The sequence below is a fragment of the Typopeltis vanoorti genome, chromosome 4 (genome assembly GCF_054136105.1).
Source record: "Typopeltis vanoorti isolate ZY-2024b chromosome 4, IOZ_Tvanoo_1.0, whole genome shotgun sequence".
NCBI classification, from domain to species: Eukaryota; Metazoa; Arthropoda; class Arachnida; order Uropygi; family Thelyphonidae; genus Typopeltis; species Typopeltis vanoorti.
Window position 1 is genome coordinate 75830432 of NC_143552.1, and position 17471 is coordinate 75847902.

Here is a 17471-nt window from a genome sequence, read left to right on the forward strand (position 1 = left end):
TTTATTCTTAATTATCTCAGCGTTTTAAGTCAGTAAAATTATCATCATCATCATGCGTATCGAGGATTTAGGCCTAGCATGGCCTGTTCCGGCCTTAGAAGTTATCATTGAATCGTTTAAGAGGACATCCTTTTTGTTTTTCCTAATGGCTTGTACTTTAAGGCTTGTTTTGGTAATCTTTCTGTTTTCATTCTTTCAACGTATTCCATCCATTTATGTTTATATTTTTTAATTTTTTTCTATTACTGGTTCTTGGTTTAATTCTTTCATAATTTTTTTCATTTCTTTTGTGATCAAATAGGGTATACTTTGCACTTTTTCTCATAAACTTCATTTCTGCTGTTAATCTTTATTTGTCTTTTTGTTTTATTGATTTTCCAGATTTCGCTACCATACATTAAGACTGATAGGGCTAATGTATTGTATACTTTTAGTCTGGTTTGTTTTTGAACTAGGTTTGGTTTAAATATAGTTAATTACACCTGTTATTTTTAAATATTTTGCAATTGTTACGTTTATATCTTTTTCATTTTCATATGTGATCATACATCCTAGGTAGTTAAATGAATTCACCTGTTCCAAGATTTATCTATTATTATTTCAGTTCTTGCTGGATCTTGTCCTCTAAAGGCCATAGCTTTTGATTTTTCTGTTGATATTATCATACCATAATCTTTGGATATCTCATTTAGATCTAAAATAGCTTTCTGTAAATTATCTTCAGAATTTGGAATTATTTGGTCGTCAGCAAAGAGGAGAGTGTTTAAGTTTACTGGAGGAAAAAGTTTAATTCCTTGATGTAAATTTTTATTCCATTTTATTATTATTTCATTTAAGTAGATATTAAAAAGAGTTGCTGAGAGGGGATATCCCTGTCGGACCCCTTGGTTTATCTCTCTCTCGTATATGATAGCTTGTGATTTAATCTTATTTGTAATTGATTATTTTCATATATACTTGTGATAGCTTTTAGGATATTATTTGGTATTTGTCTTTCTTTTAATATGTTAAATAATATGTTTCTTTTAACTTTGTCAAATGCTTTTTCAAAGTCAATAAATGCAATATGTGTTTCTAAATTGTATTCTCTTCTTTTCTCTATTATTAATTTTAGGCAAAAGGCCGGGTTATACATGATCGTCCTTTTCTAAATCCATTCTGTACTTCTAAAATAAAGTTTTCAGAATATTTCATTAGTTTGCTATTTAAGATTCTGCTATATATTTTGTAATAGGAATTTAGTATACTGATACCTCTATAGTTTTTAGGGTCATCTCTATTACCTTTTTTAAAGATAGGAATCACAATTGCTTTTTTCCATTCTATTGGGGGGGGGGGGGGGGAACCAGTTGAATAAATTTTATTTAAAAATAATAAGAGTCTTTCTTTGAATCTTTTTCCTGCATATTTATATAGTTCTGAACCTAGCTTGTCTTCTCCAGGTGATTTTCCGTTTCTTGTTTCTTTCGGGCTGGTTTCTAATTCTTCTTTAGTTATTTCCTTTTCATTTTTGTTAATTGTTTGCCAGTTGTCTTTTTTAAAATATTTGTCTGTCCACAATTCTGTGTAGTAATTTAGAAATTCTTCTAATTTCAATCTGGTGTTTAATTTTATGTTTTCTTTGGTATCTGCATTTAAGTGTTTCAAAATTTTATATACATTGGGTCTTATTTTATATAAATCATGTTCTAATTAGAAACAAATTTGTTCCATGATTCTCTATGTCTTTTTCTGACTTCTCTTTTAGCTATGGCTCTTATTCTTTTATATTCTATTTCATCTGTAGAAAGTATTTTACCTTGGGTATAATAAATGTTAAAGATACCAAGCTATTTTAAACCTGGTTTTACTCCATTTCCCAAGTAAGTGCCTGCAAGTGTTGCAAGTCTAGCTGACCCTGCACGTAGTGCAAGACCAAGCAACTCATGATAAAAGTAGAATAAGCTCTGATCACTAATCTTAATATTTACCCTTAATGCAAAGCACATCTCCTGGAGGTGATGTATGATGCTTTGTATTAAAGGCAAGGGGCCACTACCCAGACCGGTTTCGACCTTTATTGAGGTCTCATCAGTGGGAGCCAAGCTAGAAATACCCAGATTTTAGTAATACAGAGCTTATACCCAAGGTAAAATACTTTCTACATTTATATCTCCTCCTGAGATTTTTATTTAATAAGGTTAAAACACCTTATGGTAACTTGTTCTGGTAAAATACTTATAAGCTCTGTATTACTAAAATCTGGTATTTCTAGCCTGGCTCCCACTGATGAGACCTCAATAAAGGTCAAAACCGGTCTGGGTAGTGGCCCCTTGCCTTTAATACAAAGCATCATACATTACCTCCAGGAGATGTGTTTTGCATTAAGGGTAAATATTAAGATTAATGATCAGAGCTTATTCTACTTTTACCATGAGTTGCCTTGGTCTTGCACTACGTGCAGGGTCAGCTAGACTTGCAATGCTTGCAGGTGCAAACTTGACTTGTTTGTCTGTTTGCTTACTTGGGAAATGGAGTAAAACTAGGTTTAAAATAGCTTGGTATCTTTAACATTCTATTTCATCTTCTAATCTTTTACTGCTTAACCATTTGTGATAGGCTTCTTTTTTTCTTTTTGATTATTTCTTTGATTGTATCATCCCAGATCTTCAGTTTTTTCCTTTTATTGAATTTTTTGGTCTTTCCTAAGCTTTCATTTGCTGCTGCATTTAGTATCATTTTTATATTAAGCCATTCTATTTCTATTTCTTCATTGTGTTTTATTTTATCTAGATATTGGTTAATTCTTTGTTCATATAGCCATTGTACATTTGTGTCATTCAATAGTCTAGTTTTATAAACAAATGTTTCAATTTTTCTTTCTGTTCTTGTTACTTGTAGCCATTTAGGTGGTAATCTTAATTTTATTTTAACAAGGAAGTGGTTACTGCTTATTTCATATCCTCTGTGAACTCTAACATCTAGTGAAAATTCTGATGTCTTTTCATTTAATATAAAGTAATCTAATATTGATTTCCATCCTCTTGCTGCCCAAGTATATTTATGTATGTCTTTATGTTTATAGAAGGAATTCGTTATTTTTAGGTTATTATAAACTACAAAGTCAATCAATTTTTTACCATTCCTGTTTAAAGTATGTTCTCCATGTATACCTATATTATTATTAATTTTCGTGTTTCCAATTCTCATTTAAGTCTCCTGCTAAAATTATGAAATCATTTTTATTTATTTTATTATATATGTTTTGTAGCTGATTATAAAAATCAATATTATCCTGTTCTCTTCTTTCTTATAAACCAATTATTGTTAAATAGCCTCTATTTTTATTCTGGCTTCTATTATTCTTTCATTCCATAATTTATAATGTTTTAACTGTTTTGAAAGGGAATTATGAATCCAAATTATGACTCCTGCTTGTGCTCTTTGGTCTCTGTCGACTCCACTGTATATATCACATTAAAATTTTCGGTTCTCATAGTTCCTTTTAATTTCTTTTTTGTTTCAGTGATTACTGCTATTTTAAAATTTCTTTCATTTAATAATTGGTCTAATTCTATTTCTTTATATGCTATTCCTCTTACATTCCAATTTGCTATGTGTATTATATGTTGTCGTTTCCATTTTTGTTTTACCTTTTCCATTCCAGGGTTGTTTCCCATAGATTCAATCCGATTATCTTTTTCTGTCAACTTACAAGTAGAATTATGTTCTCCATGTCAGGGGACTAGCCTGATGATGGAATAGTTCAGTGGTAGGGCTGCTACCTTAAGGCTTCTGAACTAGCCTTCTTCTGAATTTAAACCCATAGGAGGAATAGGGTATACTGAAGGGGGAAAGAGTAGATTATAGAAGAATTATAGTAAGGTTTATAGAGAGGGCATAGTTGTAAGGCCAGAAATGAAAAGATCCCATGGCCCTCAAGTACTCTAATAGCATAAGGGTCATAAAATAAGAAGAGTTGGCCGATAAGGCCTTATAGGAAAGATTAAAGTAAGTGGATCTTCCTCAAAGTAGAGGGAGGAGATGACAGATCCAGCTAGGGGGACCATGGGAGTGCTGCTTCCCTTACCATCTAGATGATTGCCCCTTATGGCCCTGTTGGTCCACGAGTCCTTATTCAGTATATTCGGACCACCCCCACCATACACACACCACACGGTGGGCTCCCCTATCCGCCTCCAGTGGACACGCTCTCTAGGGGTTACAGGGACACTCGAGAGATTAAAATTATTGAACACACACACACACACACACACCAGTATTCTACTTCCTTCTAGAATTAAACACAAAATATTGAGTCTTTCTATAGCAGCAAATTCTATGTTTGTCATATACATTCACAGGTAACAAAACTACCAACAAATTTCATAATTCACATTATAAATTCCCCACACCAAACTGGAAAAGGTGCATGAACTTTAGTCCTATTTCATAGTTTGAGAATTTAAAAATAAAATAAAGAATGTAGATATATTTTCCTATGTCGGCAGCAGCATCACTGACAAGCATACTCAAAGACCTAAGTTTTGATTAACAATATTACATGCAATATAAATGCAAGGCTAAATTCAGGCTTCAACTGAAGACACACACACACACACACACACACACACACACACACACACACACACACACACACACACACACACACACACACACACACACACAGGCTTTAAGATGCTATAAAAGAATTCCAAGGCACCTATCTGAAAATATTAGTGCCATTCTGGTCTGAGAATGCAATGGGCACAACAGTGTTTTCATAGCCTCCAATACTTAAATGTGGGTAGCATTCAAATACCACAAAATATACTGGAACACCATCATTAATAGCTCACATTGACTTGCAGATTTGGAAATGCTTTCAGAATTCAAGCTGTGTCTGCTTCAGGAAAGACTTATAAAGTTTTCAGCTGTCCAGGTAGGAAATAATCCTAGGAGGTTGCTGAGTGCATATAAATGGTAAATCACTGTTGCCATGCTCTCTACATTTGTGTTGCAATGAACATGTTATGGTTACTTACAAGACAAAAATAAAGTTTAAAAGACTAAACTTTATTTTTCTGTAAACAAATCAATGTTGGAAAAACCAGACATTTTTGAACAATCACTGGTAAAGTTCTCTCCATACATCTGTTCACTGGGCATCCACGGATGCCGTATGCTCACGGCAATGCTCAGTGATGTGCCACACCAGGCCTTGCCATGTAGTTGTATAGTCCTGTTGTATGCTTTTCTGGAGGCTTAAACTCTCTGAAGATCAGTCACTCCATATACACACACACACTATCCACCCATCTTATTAATGGTCTATCCCTTCCTCTTTTTCCAGGAACTTTACCTGTTCTGAGAAGTCCTCCTTCCATCCTTTCAATGTGACCAAAATATTTTAACTTTCTTCTGTCAATATCCTTAAGGAACCTTAAAAGTTCTACTGATCTTTTCTAACACCCATTCATTTGTATACCTTTCAGTATATGATATGCAGCCTTCTGTGACACATCTCAAAAGCAGCTATTCTTTTATCTGACTTCTCTAGGTTCCAAGTCTCACATCTGAGTCACTATTGGAAAAACAACTGCAAACAAAATCCTCAGCTTTGTTCCTAGTTGAGGATTTTGCAAACAAAATCCTCAACTTTGTAGATCCATCCTTCTTTTAGAAAAGTCTCTTACTGTTGTTTTAGCCATTCCTAATCTTCTTCTGACATCAGCAATTCTCCACATTAATAATAGATCCTAAGTACTCAAGCTTGCTGACTTCCTCAATTCTTTCTCCATTAAGGTTTGCTTGTTTTTCAAGTGCTTCCCTGTTTGTATTTCCTTTGAGAAACATGATTTTTTTGCTTGCTAGGAATGAGCTGAAGCACTCTGCTATAACTGATCTTGTTAACTTTTTCAAGAATTTGTTCTAGTTCTTCCTTGTCATTACAGAGGAGTATGGTATCATCACCTATTCTAATTCCTGTCTTGAGCTCATCCATTGCTTCAGGCATGATGTCCTCAGCATATATTCAACAAAATTCTCTCCACAACAGGAAATTAGTTTGAAATAATTGCATACCTTTTTGTAACGGAATGAGTGAACTAATGCTTATGCACAATTTATATATATTTGACCTCCTGGTCATGCCAAACACAGTAGGTGACTGCTAGCTAAAAGTACATCTTTTGTCATTTATGATACTAACTCCTCCTCCCACATGCAAGGTCCTTAGATCATCCTTATCATACATGATCAACTTCAGCATAAGTTTTTGAGAGTCAAATGCCCACAAAGTGAAAAATGAAATTGCAAAAGAAAACATTCTTGGTATAATTGCTAAGGTGTTATGCTTCAACTTCCTGCAGTATGTGCATATCAGTCATTTTGTCAATGTTATCTGTCTCATGATGGAGGAATTGCTGGACTTAAACTACATATAGAGGACAACACAATGCTTGAGGTTCAGGTAAGCCCTAAGAACAGTCCAAACCTCAACAAATTTGGTTGCATGAGACTGCCCCAAATTTGAGAGACTTACATCAGAAGACCTTCAGCCCCAACGGCCAAGAATATCTACATAGCCCACTAAGGGGCACCATTGAGACTCTTAGGAGAAACAATAGCTTCCCGATTCATCCTCATTTACTGTGTGTCATGCCTACGTGCACGTGTCTTTATTTTAAGTTCCTGTGAAGATGGCAATGCGATGTTGCCAAAATATTGGAAATATAGATTAAAGTTTAATTTAATTTATATCCTGTGTAAGTTGTAAATTCCTTAAATTATTTAATAAGCATGTTTAACCAACGTCTAAGCCTTTCTACAATAATTTCTCTCCAGTTCCACATAAATTTATTCAATAGGCTCCACTATTAATGGCTTTTCTAGTTTTGTTTATTTCTATTTAATTTGCATTTTAATTAAAAATTGTGGCTAAATAGATGAAATAGTTGACTTATTCTATAAGTTCTTCATTAAGAATACAAATGACAAGATGTTTTCTGTGCTCCTGCCTATTTTCATGAACTGTGTGTTTTTAATGCTGATTTTCATATCAAATTAGTTGCATTAGTTAATCAAACTAGTAAAAGAATTCTGAAAAGTTGCAGTGGATTTAATTAGAGGTATACCATCATATGCACAAAATAAAGAGCCAAGTTGAAATCTTCAAACTTTGATTTCAAGTGTGATGCCACTTTTCTTCATTAATCAATTTCTGCAGATGAAGTATAATAGATATAGCATATAATCATTTGGTTACACTAATTTTATATCAAATCAATTTCCTGTACCTCCTTCAATTCTAACTGCCAACTCACAACTCAAATATAGACTTTTGCTCTTATAATGTTCCATTTACTCCATATAACTGTAATGTTTTGAAAAGCTTTGTTCTTATCAACTTGTATGTCTTTTCCAGATCTACAAAAAGCATATCCTTGTTATATACCATGAATTCTCAACTGTCAAAGTGAAAATCTGATCCTGAGAACTGCTGACCTGAACCCAGATTGTTCAAATTTCTCTTGCCCAATTTTTTAAGCCTCTTCTCTTGGCATACTCAGTAGAGAAATTCCTCTGTAATATCAAGGTGTTTTATTTTTCAGTTTACAGAATTTGACCTTCAAACAATGTCTTCTAAAGCATGCAGTACTTCTGCAGTAAAAACAAATCTCCATATATGAATGTTTCAGGTTGAATATCTACTCCAAGTTGCTCTTTTTTTTTTAAGGATACACGGTGGTCAGCATTCATAGCCAAGAATTAATGGAGACACAACATGTGTTAGAATAATTACTTGACTTAACATTAAGCAAGTAACAATTGACATTTTGACCTCTGTATTGAGGTCAACATCAGGAAACATACATATGTACTATATATATATATATATATAAGCTACATGCTGCTGAACTATACAAAAGTAAAATGAATCTAAATGGTTGTTAATCATTTATCCTAACCTGACCATTTTAGGCATGACTAACATGCCTAAAAGTCACTCAATGTGGAATTACTACTATAATCTTGGAAAAGTTATAGTAAAATGTTGTGCTGCCAAAAAACTAGAAAAAAAAAAATGTTGAGAATATCATGGTTTAATTCATGACACAGGATACTAATAAGAAAATAAATAATATTTATTTGCATAGTTGCTGATATTTTGTTGATTTTCTACCCAGTATCTTCAGATGTGCCCAGGGCACATCAGAAAATATACCCACGAGTATTTAATAAATATCACCTCCACACTGCCTTTAAACCACACACTGAATTTGCAACTCTCATTCATTCATACAAGGACAAACTTTCTCTCCTTCATCACATCCAAGAATAGATGAAGTGCTCTGCACTTGTGACCTGACTTACTATTGATAGACAAGAAGATCTGCTGATGTGAACCTGAGAGAATATAAGAAATACATTTGGCACCACTGATGTGGCAAGTTGCGACTAGCAGACCATACCTTGAGCACTCCCTACACACAGGATTAGATAGAAAACAAAAGTGCTATACATAAGTCATTACAAGTTAGACTGCTTTGAGAATCAGCAGCAGGTTTAAAACATTCCCCAAACATCTGAACAAGTATAGATGTATCAATTTACCAAAAACCTAGGAGAGGCTTTAGATCAAATGATCATTTTTAACTGTTCCCACTATTAACCAATAATTGCTATTTGCATAATTTGAAAAACTGTTTGTGCTCTGAAGATTCTGGGTAGAAAACCAGTGAAGTATCAGGAACTAAGGAAATAAATATATTAATTATTTATTAGTGTTGTGTTGTGAATCAAACCATAATAAAAAGTGCAACATGACCTGGCATGCTTTTCTCCTCAACCTAGCAAAACAGTTCATTATGATCTCAATCACAATTCCTGTCATAAGTAGAGATGTAAGGTGAAATGTATAAGCTTTCATCTTTTATGACTACACTTGTGAATCTTTTAAAAAATGCAACAGTTCACTTAGGCATACGTGAACTGTGCAGCAGCAAGTTATATTTTGGAGCCAAAGTCATCACAAGACTTGTGGACACACACAGCTTAACAATGAGAACCATCTCTAGTACCTTAAAGTCTACTCCTCTCCCATGGCTGACTGTTCATTCCCACATCACTCCATGCTTCAAAAGAGAAGTAACTAGAATCAAAGAAATAAATAAAATCAGAAATAACATCATCCTTTCCATACATCAAGATATCTCTCTGCCTCCAGCTCACTGCCTTATCTCCAGATCTCCCATTTGACTTGTGGAAATATCAGATGACAGTCCCCAGGACAGGTGGAGAAGACTGGAAAGAACTACAAACGAGTACCTGATTAAAGATCCTACTCTCATACCTCCAAGATTTAATCTACCTTGCACCTCTGGAGCCAGCTAAACAGATTTAGGACTGGACAACACCACTATGTCCACTTACTAAATCTGTGGGGAATTTCATAGTCACCCTTTTTTGTGTGTGTGTGTGTCTGACACTGTACAGACTATGCATCACATCATTGAAGACTCCCCCATACACATTTTCCTGGAAGCCTCAGGAACATGCTACTGATGAGTTAACTGTCAATCCATATATAGTTTTGCTCATAAGTTTCTTGTATTTTTACCCACATAATAAATAAATTATAATAAGCAACTTGAAGTGCTGATATTTCTCAATGAAGTACTGCTGCAACTTACTAAAGTTGCACCAATAATCATCATCCTATTCTGTTTTCATCTGTTTTTCATCCTCTTTAATTGCCAATAAATTTCCTTTCAAAATTTCAATGCAGCTTACATATGTTGTTCTGAGTTTAGGCTAAACATGCAAGCCAAAATGAGTGGATAGCTTACCCACTCTCCAACCAAAAGGTACATACAGTGTCAATTTCACAATGGCATGGAAGTCTTCAGGTGTAGGTGATTTTGACTGCATGGTGTGAGAACATCGCTCTGCTTATTAGAGATCCCAAGTTACTTGAAAGAATTCCATGTTTGGATTCTAAAGCAGGGTTCCTGATTCTAATCCTTAGCCCAACCACAGCACTCAAGTATGGCAAATTTACAGTAACTTTCAGTGAGATTTTTCATTTTTAAAAACTTTATATTTATAGAATTACATAATTTTTAAATTCCTTAATATCTCAATTCTATTGATAAAATTAAAAATAAATTATCCCAAATTTAATAACAAAAAATAAATAAATAATAAACTTACTTCCTTTAACTTAAAGCCATAATCAAATCCCTCTCCTGTTTCAGGTACATTTAACATATCATACCATAATTTTGCAGGACCATGACGCCATTCTGCTGCTTCCTCAGTCACATCTATATTCTCCTTCATGCTATTCTTATTTAAAAATTTGATATCCTCAGGTTGATTAAACTTTACCTAATAAACATAAGTTTTTGTTTTGGTATTTATCAGTCATTAAATACACATACAGTAAACAAAAAATGCACTGGAGTAAACTTTCATTTCATGTAATTGTTAAGTCACAATACTCAATTCTTTGTATCTCACTATTATGAAAGAAACATAAATTTCCTATGTTAATAATTTAAGTACAGCTAGCTCATTACAGAAAACACCGTTATAACAAACTCACTCTATAAACAAACTGTCACCAAGTTCCAACCAAAGTCCCATAGGCATGATGCTGTTCTAAAGAAAAGTCATTATAGCAAATTAATCAGTGCACCAAACTACTTCTGTATCCCCTCCATATTTTCTACAGTGAAGTTGACTGCCTCTTATAATCCTCATCATAAAGCATGAAATGCAGAGAAAAATTAACAGCTGTTATTCTTAAAATAATCATCACATAAAATGCAAATTAATTTAGAAGACTGCAGTCTTCATGATTATCGAAGGATTCCACCCTCTGAAAAATATTCATGCTGTATAAAATACACATAAATGCCACATCATGTAACACAGAAAGGTTATCACACTGCAGACAATATTCTTCAGAACTGAGAGCATATCAGCAAGATAAATCATGGATATAAGGAACCGACAAAATAAAGAGCATAAAAGCACTGAAGACCATAAGAAAGGCCATGATCTGTATAAAACACTTAGGTAATTCATGAAATTCTTATTAAAACTCTACATGCAAAATGTTACTTGACATCTTCAACTATCATCCCACTAGTCACATTCTCTGGATGAATGATACATCCAACTGTTCATAAACTATTGTTCTATGAAGCTAGTATTAGCAGAAATCTATGCCCAGTATTTTTATAATACTACAAAATATCATAAACAAAAATATGTTAGTGCATACAAGCTAAAATATAAAGTACTGCTTATTTAGACAAATTAGGTGAGTAGTTTTACTTGCTCCATCTCTAACATTTGATCTTATTCCATATAGAACTGCACTTCACGAGTTCTGAATTTGTGTAATTTATTGCTTTAGTTTGCTATGTTGCTTTCAAAAATCAACATTTGTGTTTGGGTCACATACACAATTCTAAAAATTTCTAATTTTTCACAACAAAGTGATCAGAAAGAAAAAGAATCAAATGTCTGGAGTATGTTTTTTTTCCTAATGTTGGGCCCATACATGAGAGGTTGGTTGATTAGCCTATTATACATTAGTACCGTATATGTGTAGTGCATCAGGAAAGGAGGGACTTGTTTGCATTTCATTTAAAAGGCTGTATATTGTATTCCTTGGGAAACAACAGGGGAAAGACTGTACACAATACAGCAGTTGCAGGGATGAAGGAAGAGGAAAAGAAACATGTTCTATGGGTTTCAAGGTGCACTGTGAAAGGATGTTGAGCAGCAGCTGCCCATGTTCCAATGAGCTTAGTACTAATTGAGGGAATTATTGATACTATTTCAGATGAACATTTCCCATGGAAATGTTTATAGAATACACACAGTGCGGAAACCAAACGTCTCTGTGAAAGTGGAGGGAGTGAGTTTTGTAAGAAATGGGTAATCAATAAGTCAAACTGCTCTCCTCTGTACTAAGTCAAACATTTTGAGGGAGCTTTTAGGGACCCCAATCCATATGTGAGAGCAGTATTCGATAGCTAGGTAAAATTGCATTTAGTATAGAGTTAACAGCTGTTCAGGGGTGAAGTAACGTCTTGAGCAAAAGAGAAATCCTAGTTTTTTAGAGGCTTAGGATGCAATAGTTGTGATGTGCTTATGTCAGGGTAATTCCAAGAAGAGAAATCACAAATCTGGATATTTGGGTGTTGTCAAAACTGGGAGAAAGTGGTTCTTTTTATGAGAAATAAGACAGAACTGGGTTTTATTAGCACTGAAATTGATGAGGTTATCTGAATCCCATTGGATGGCTTGGAGATTAGAAATGAGGGAGATGGTGGTTGATGTTCTATGTTGAAGTGAGTTGTGTAGAGCAAGGTTTATCAAATGAAAGGAAGAAGTGCAATGTGCTGTCATCTGCAAAACTGTGTATTGGGTTGGAGGTCAACTGAAGTAGGTCATTGATATATATAGCAGGAAAAGGGTTGGTGAGAGGACAGAACCTTGTGGAACCCTGGCATTAGTTGAATGGTGAGAGGATAAGAAACCATCCACCACCACCACACACATAGTGTGTGTCCAGACAGAAAGCTGGCAATCCAACTACAGAAGCCATGGGACAGACCAAATGATAGTAGTTTGCTTAGTAAGCCTTTGTGCCAGACCCAGTCAAATGCTTTGGAGTTATCAAGTGCAACCACTTAAGATTTTCCAAACTTCTCCATGGCATTTGTCCAAAGATGGGTGACATATGTGAGCAGATCTCCTGTTGATCAGCAGAATGGAATCTATACTGGTGGTCGTTTATTAGGTGGGTGCCTTCAAGGTAGTGTAGAAGTTGGGGATTGATGATTTTTTTCATTACTTTAGACAAGACTGAAGTGAGCAAGATAGGGTGGTAGTTAGACAGCAGTGACTTGTCGTCCTTCTTGGGAATGAGTTGAATACAGGCCAATTTCCAGGCTGTGTGATGGATACCAGTAGAGTAAGATAGTATATAAAGGTGACATAAGAGCATATATACAGGAGTCAGTTCTGCTGCACAAATTTTCAGGACAACTGGAAATGCCATCAGGACAGGAGACTTTATTTTGTCTAATTTGGATAGTATTTTTATGATTTCTTTCTGGCAAAAGGTTACAGAGGGCATTGTATGTTGGGCATCTGGAATGGTTGGGGAGCATTTACCATTGTCAGTTATGCATGCATTGGAAGCATGCATGTGTTGTACCCAATGCCCAACATACAATGAGGGCATTATATGTCGGGCATTTGGAATGGTTGGGGAGCATTTACCATTGTCAGTTATGCATGCATTGGAAGCTGAGGCCAGGAGAATGGTTTTTTCTGTCCGTGATGATGCAATGGAGCCATATGGGTATGACAGGAGTGGGACTAGTGTTGGGCAGAAGTTAGGGCCAACTGCTTTGGTGAGAGACCAAAAGGCTCAGCTGCCATTTGGACAGGCTGCTACTTTCCTGCTTTTTGCTCTTTCGAACCTGTTTTGGAAGTATTGATTGTTTTTTTTTGTTGTTGTTTTTTTTGCATCTATTTTGAACTTGGGTATAAGCTCTGAAAAAAGATGGGGTTCTTGAGTTGAGTCAGTTGTGGTATGTTTGGTTTTTTATTTGTACAGCCTTGGCAGATCTTTTGGAAAACCATGGTTGATTTTGTGAATAGCTGTTCACAGTAGTGTTGGGGGGGGGGATGTATATTTCCATGCCGCTGAGGATTATATTGGTGATAAGTTCGGTGCATATGTTTGGGATGGAAAGCCAGAAGCAGCAGTCCAACCATGGGAATGAGGCATAGAAATTGCAGAGGCTGTCCCACTTGGCACTGTTGTAATGCCCAACTACTCTTATATGGGAGTGGCTGTGTAAGCATTTTTGCATGGGGGAGGAGATGGGCACTAGATTGTGGTCAGAATTACCTAGGGTGGGGGGGGGACCAACTATATTCACTGTGTATTTGGAAGGGTTGATGGTGAGGAAGAGATCTAGGGTGTTTGGGGAGTGGTTTGGGTTATCTGGTATTCCGGTTGTCATCTGAACAAGTTATAAAAAGTTGTTAGTGACACCAAATGTTTCGGCATCTCTGCCTGCAAGATCTGTACAACTGGAGAAGGAAAGCCAATTGGTGTTGTGAACATTAAAATCTCCTAGGAGGATGATTTTGCTGTTGGAAAAGTAGGACTGGAGAAAATCAATTTTTAAGGAGAAGAAATTAAAGAGCTCAGAGTGGTTGATTGCATTAGGGGAACAATAGAGTCAGCAAATGAATTTGATTTTAGGGGAGAAATATTTTGCACCAAAGAAAAGAAGGTCAAAGTTGGGTATGTCAAAAGGTATGTCAGAGCCAATGTATGCACAGATGCCACCCTTCGATCGAAAGGAGTTAAAGAGTGTGTAGTTTGGAAGGTTGAGATGAGTAGTGGTGGTGGTGGTGGGGGGGGGGGGATTTAAGTTTCTGCCAGAAAGATTAGGTGGGGTTTGGTAGACTAAAGATGGTAGTGGATGCTATCAAGGTTGGAGTTTAGGCCCATGGATGTTGGTGAAGTGGATATGCAAGGTTCTCTGAGGTATATATTTGACCACAAGGATCTTGCATGTTTCCTATGCAATGCCTGCATACTGGGCTCCATGGTGGCATCATTTGATTTTTGCACTGATTTAACTTGTTTGTAGTCTATGATAAGTTGCCCGGTGGTACAACACCGGGCAACTCGTTGCAAAGGTGGAGCAAGCTAACATCAAATTTCATCAAAAAAATTAACCAACACTGAACATCTTCTACGTAAGTTGTAAAAAGTGCACAAAACAAAACTCCAGTATCACTGCATAAACAGATAATTCTCCTTGAAATTTCAAGATTTTCATAACAATTCCTTACTTCCAGAGAACAGAAGTAAAAAAAAAAAAAAAAATGTTTTTTTTTTTTTTTTTTAACAATACTGAACTCTGAAAAATGCATTCTGCGGTATTGATCGTGGAAATGGGCAGTGACAACTTCCTCTGCTCATGACATTGCAGTGTGGAGGTTGAAGTTTGCTGTTTGGCTTCATGTAAAACACAAGATATGCACTTAGCAGTTTTTTTTTTTTTTTTTTTTTAAATAAGGGTATATAGAAAAACCTTTAGAGCAAAATGCATCTAGAAGGCATGAATAATTAAAATCCACTATTGAAAAGTCAGAAGTGTTTCCATGTTTCTTATAAAGGGAGATGTATAAGCATTTAGAAGATAACTAGAAAATATACAGAAAGTAACTTCATGCTTGTTCTAAATCCATGCTTTTTGATTTAGAGCTACTATAGTACATTTTCTAATGCATTTTTTTTTTCTCTAAATGCCTACCCTTGTAAGAAATATGGAAATTAATATCGAGCTTTCTAACAGCATACTTTAGTAATACTGCATGCTTTCTAGTTGCGTTTCACTTTAAATGTCTATCCACAGCCCTATGTAAAAAAAAAAATTGGCCAACTGAATTCTTCATTTTATATAAAGGCAAGCAGTAACACTTCAATCTCCATACTACATGATGCCACCTGAGCAGAGGTCTCTGGTATCCACAGGATTCAATGACCAATCAACAACTAAAAGATTGTAGTTCCTATAGTTGGATATGTTTACAAACACTCTAGGTACCATAAATTTGCGGTTCTTTCATAGTCCACAGATAAACTTGATCGGTATGAAAAGTTTTCCAATTTCCAGGGGTAATGATCAATTCGGAACTAACATCCCAGTGGAGACAGACATATCCTTAGAGTTTGAATAATACATAACATTTTTTAGTTGTTTGATTTAAAGAAATGATGCCATTACACTGAAAACCATTATAAGGACTTTCAAGAATGCTTTGATGAGCATTTCAGAATATTTTTCTCCTAAAAAAGAAACCCAATGATGTTCTCAGCAATACCTCTAGCACTATCACCGCTGAAAACAAGCAGTGGTAGTGCTGGATACCTACACTTGGGTCATCATATAATTAAGTCCTCAAATACACTGGACTATTTGCTATTCAGCTGTCTTACCCTTAACATCTTAGGCTCAATGACACACGTATCAAGGCCAAATAACTTTGTATCATAATTAATGCCATAATACAAGGATAATACAACTAATCTGAATAGCTCTCTGGTCAAAGCACATAGCTTCCACATAATTCTGAGGAAATGTTTACCTTGCAAGATATTTTATATAGGTTATAAACAGCATTCATTATAACTCCATTTATCTAAGTTTTGTGAACTAGATTGAAAAAAAAAAAGAAAAAACTAATTCATTCTCTCAAGGCAAACAATTCTGCAAAATTGTTTCTCTTCAAAATCAAAATTTAATTAACATTAATTAACTTTAAGATTGACTTATTACTACTAACTTTAGCATGAATGCAATACCCTATAGCAGTGGTGTTCAACCTTTTTTACTACGCAAGCTACTTTTCTATAAAAAGTTATTCGGCGATCTACTCTCTTATAAGTTATTCGGCGATCTACTCTCTTATAAGTTATTCGGCGATCTACTCTCTTATATAGATCACGTTTCCCCCAACCTGATATCTGATAACGCACAAATAAACAACTAAAAAAAAATACACAACTAAAAACTTTGTGTATTTAAAATTTATTTATCACTTTTAATTATTTTAATACAACAAAAAAAATATATATATATTGGAATAAAATATTTCTCTATTTTGGAAAACCAAAGTTAGAAAAAACAACAGATTGATTACAAACTCACAAGTTACAGGAAGCATTTCTTGATTTTGTTCAAAAAATTTGAATAAATATGGGAGATGTCTAAATTTGTGGTCATTTATATTTTTTTTTAATAAAAGTAAGTATTGTTTGGAGAGTTTTTATTGAACTTAACATGTCAATTAAATTTTTATCTCTACCTTGTAACTCTAAATTTAAATTGCTTAATTTCATACAGAAATCTACTAAAAATGATAAGTGTAACAACCATCTTTTATCATTCAATTGTGGATAAATATCTCCTTTTTCATCAAGAAAAATTTTTATATCGTTAATTAATACAAGACATCTTTCTAAAAATTGACTTCTGCTGAGCCAGCGAACATTACTGTACAACAGAAGTTCTTCCCTATCATCATCATCTGCCTGTAATTTAAATATCTGCCATTGCAGGGTTTTTCCTCGAACAGAATTTACAATTTTAAATGTAATATCCAAAACATCTTTTGTGTTTAATCTTTTACTACACAGTATCTTTTACTACACAAAATACAGTGGTACGTTAAAAAATCTGGATATCTTTAGTAAAAGTAAAAAATCGATGTAATGTGCTTTGGAATATTTAACATTTAAGCTACAATCGAGTTTTTACACTTTGCTTATAATCGTATTCACTCGGCTCGCTGTTTGACTTCCATTGATCCAAATTAATTCATTTACTCGGACTTATAAGAAAATTGCTGATTTGACAATTTTAACGAAAAATAAA

At 34.6% G+C, this 17471-nt stretch overlaps 1 protein-coding gene across 1 annotated transcript in view; it reads right to left on the reverse strand.

Moving 5' to 3' along the window:
* The window catches only part of LOC150107421 (transcription initiation factor TFIID subunit 1-like), a 688572-nt gene that overhangs the window by 534508 nt on the left and 136593 nt on the right, over positions 1-17471 (reverse strand). The window contains exon 9 of the mRNA XM_090391849.1: positions 10195-10371. Coding sequence (XP_090247975.1) covers positions 10195-10371 — 177 coding nt within the window. The remainder of the gene's footprint in view (positions 1-10194; positions 10372-17471) is intronic.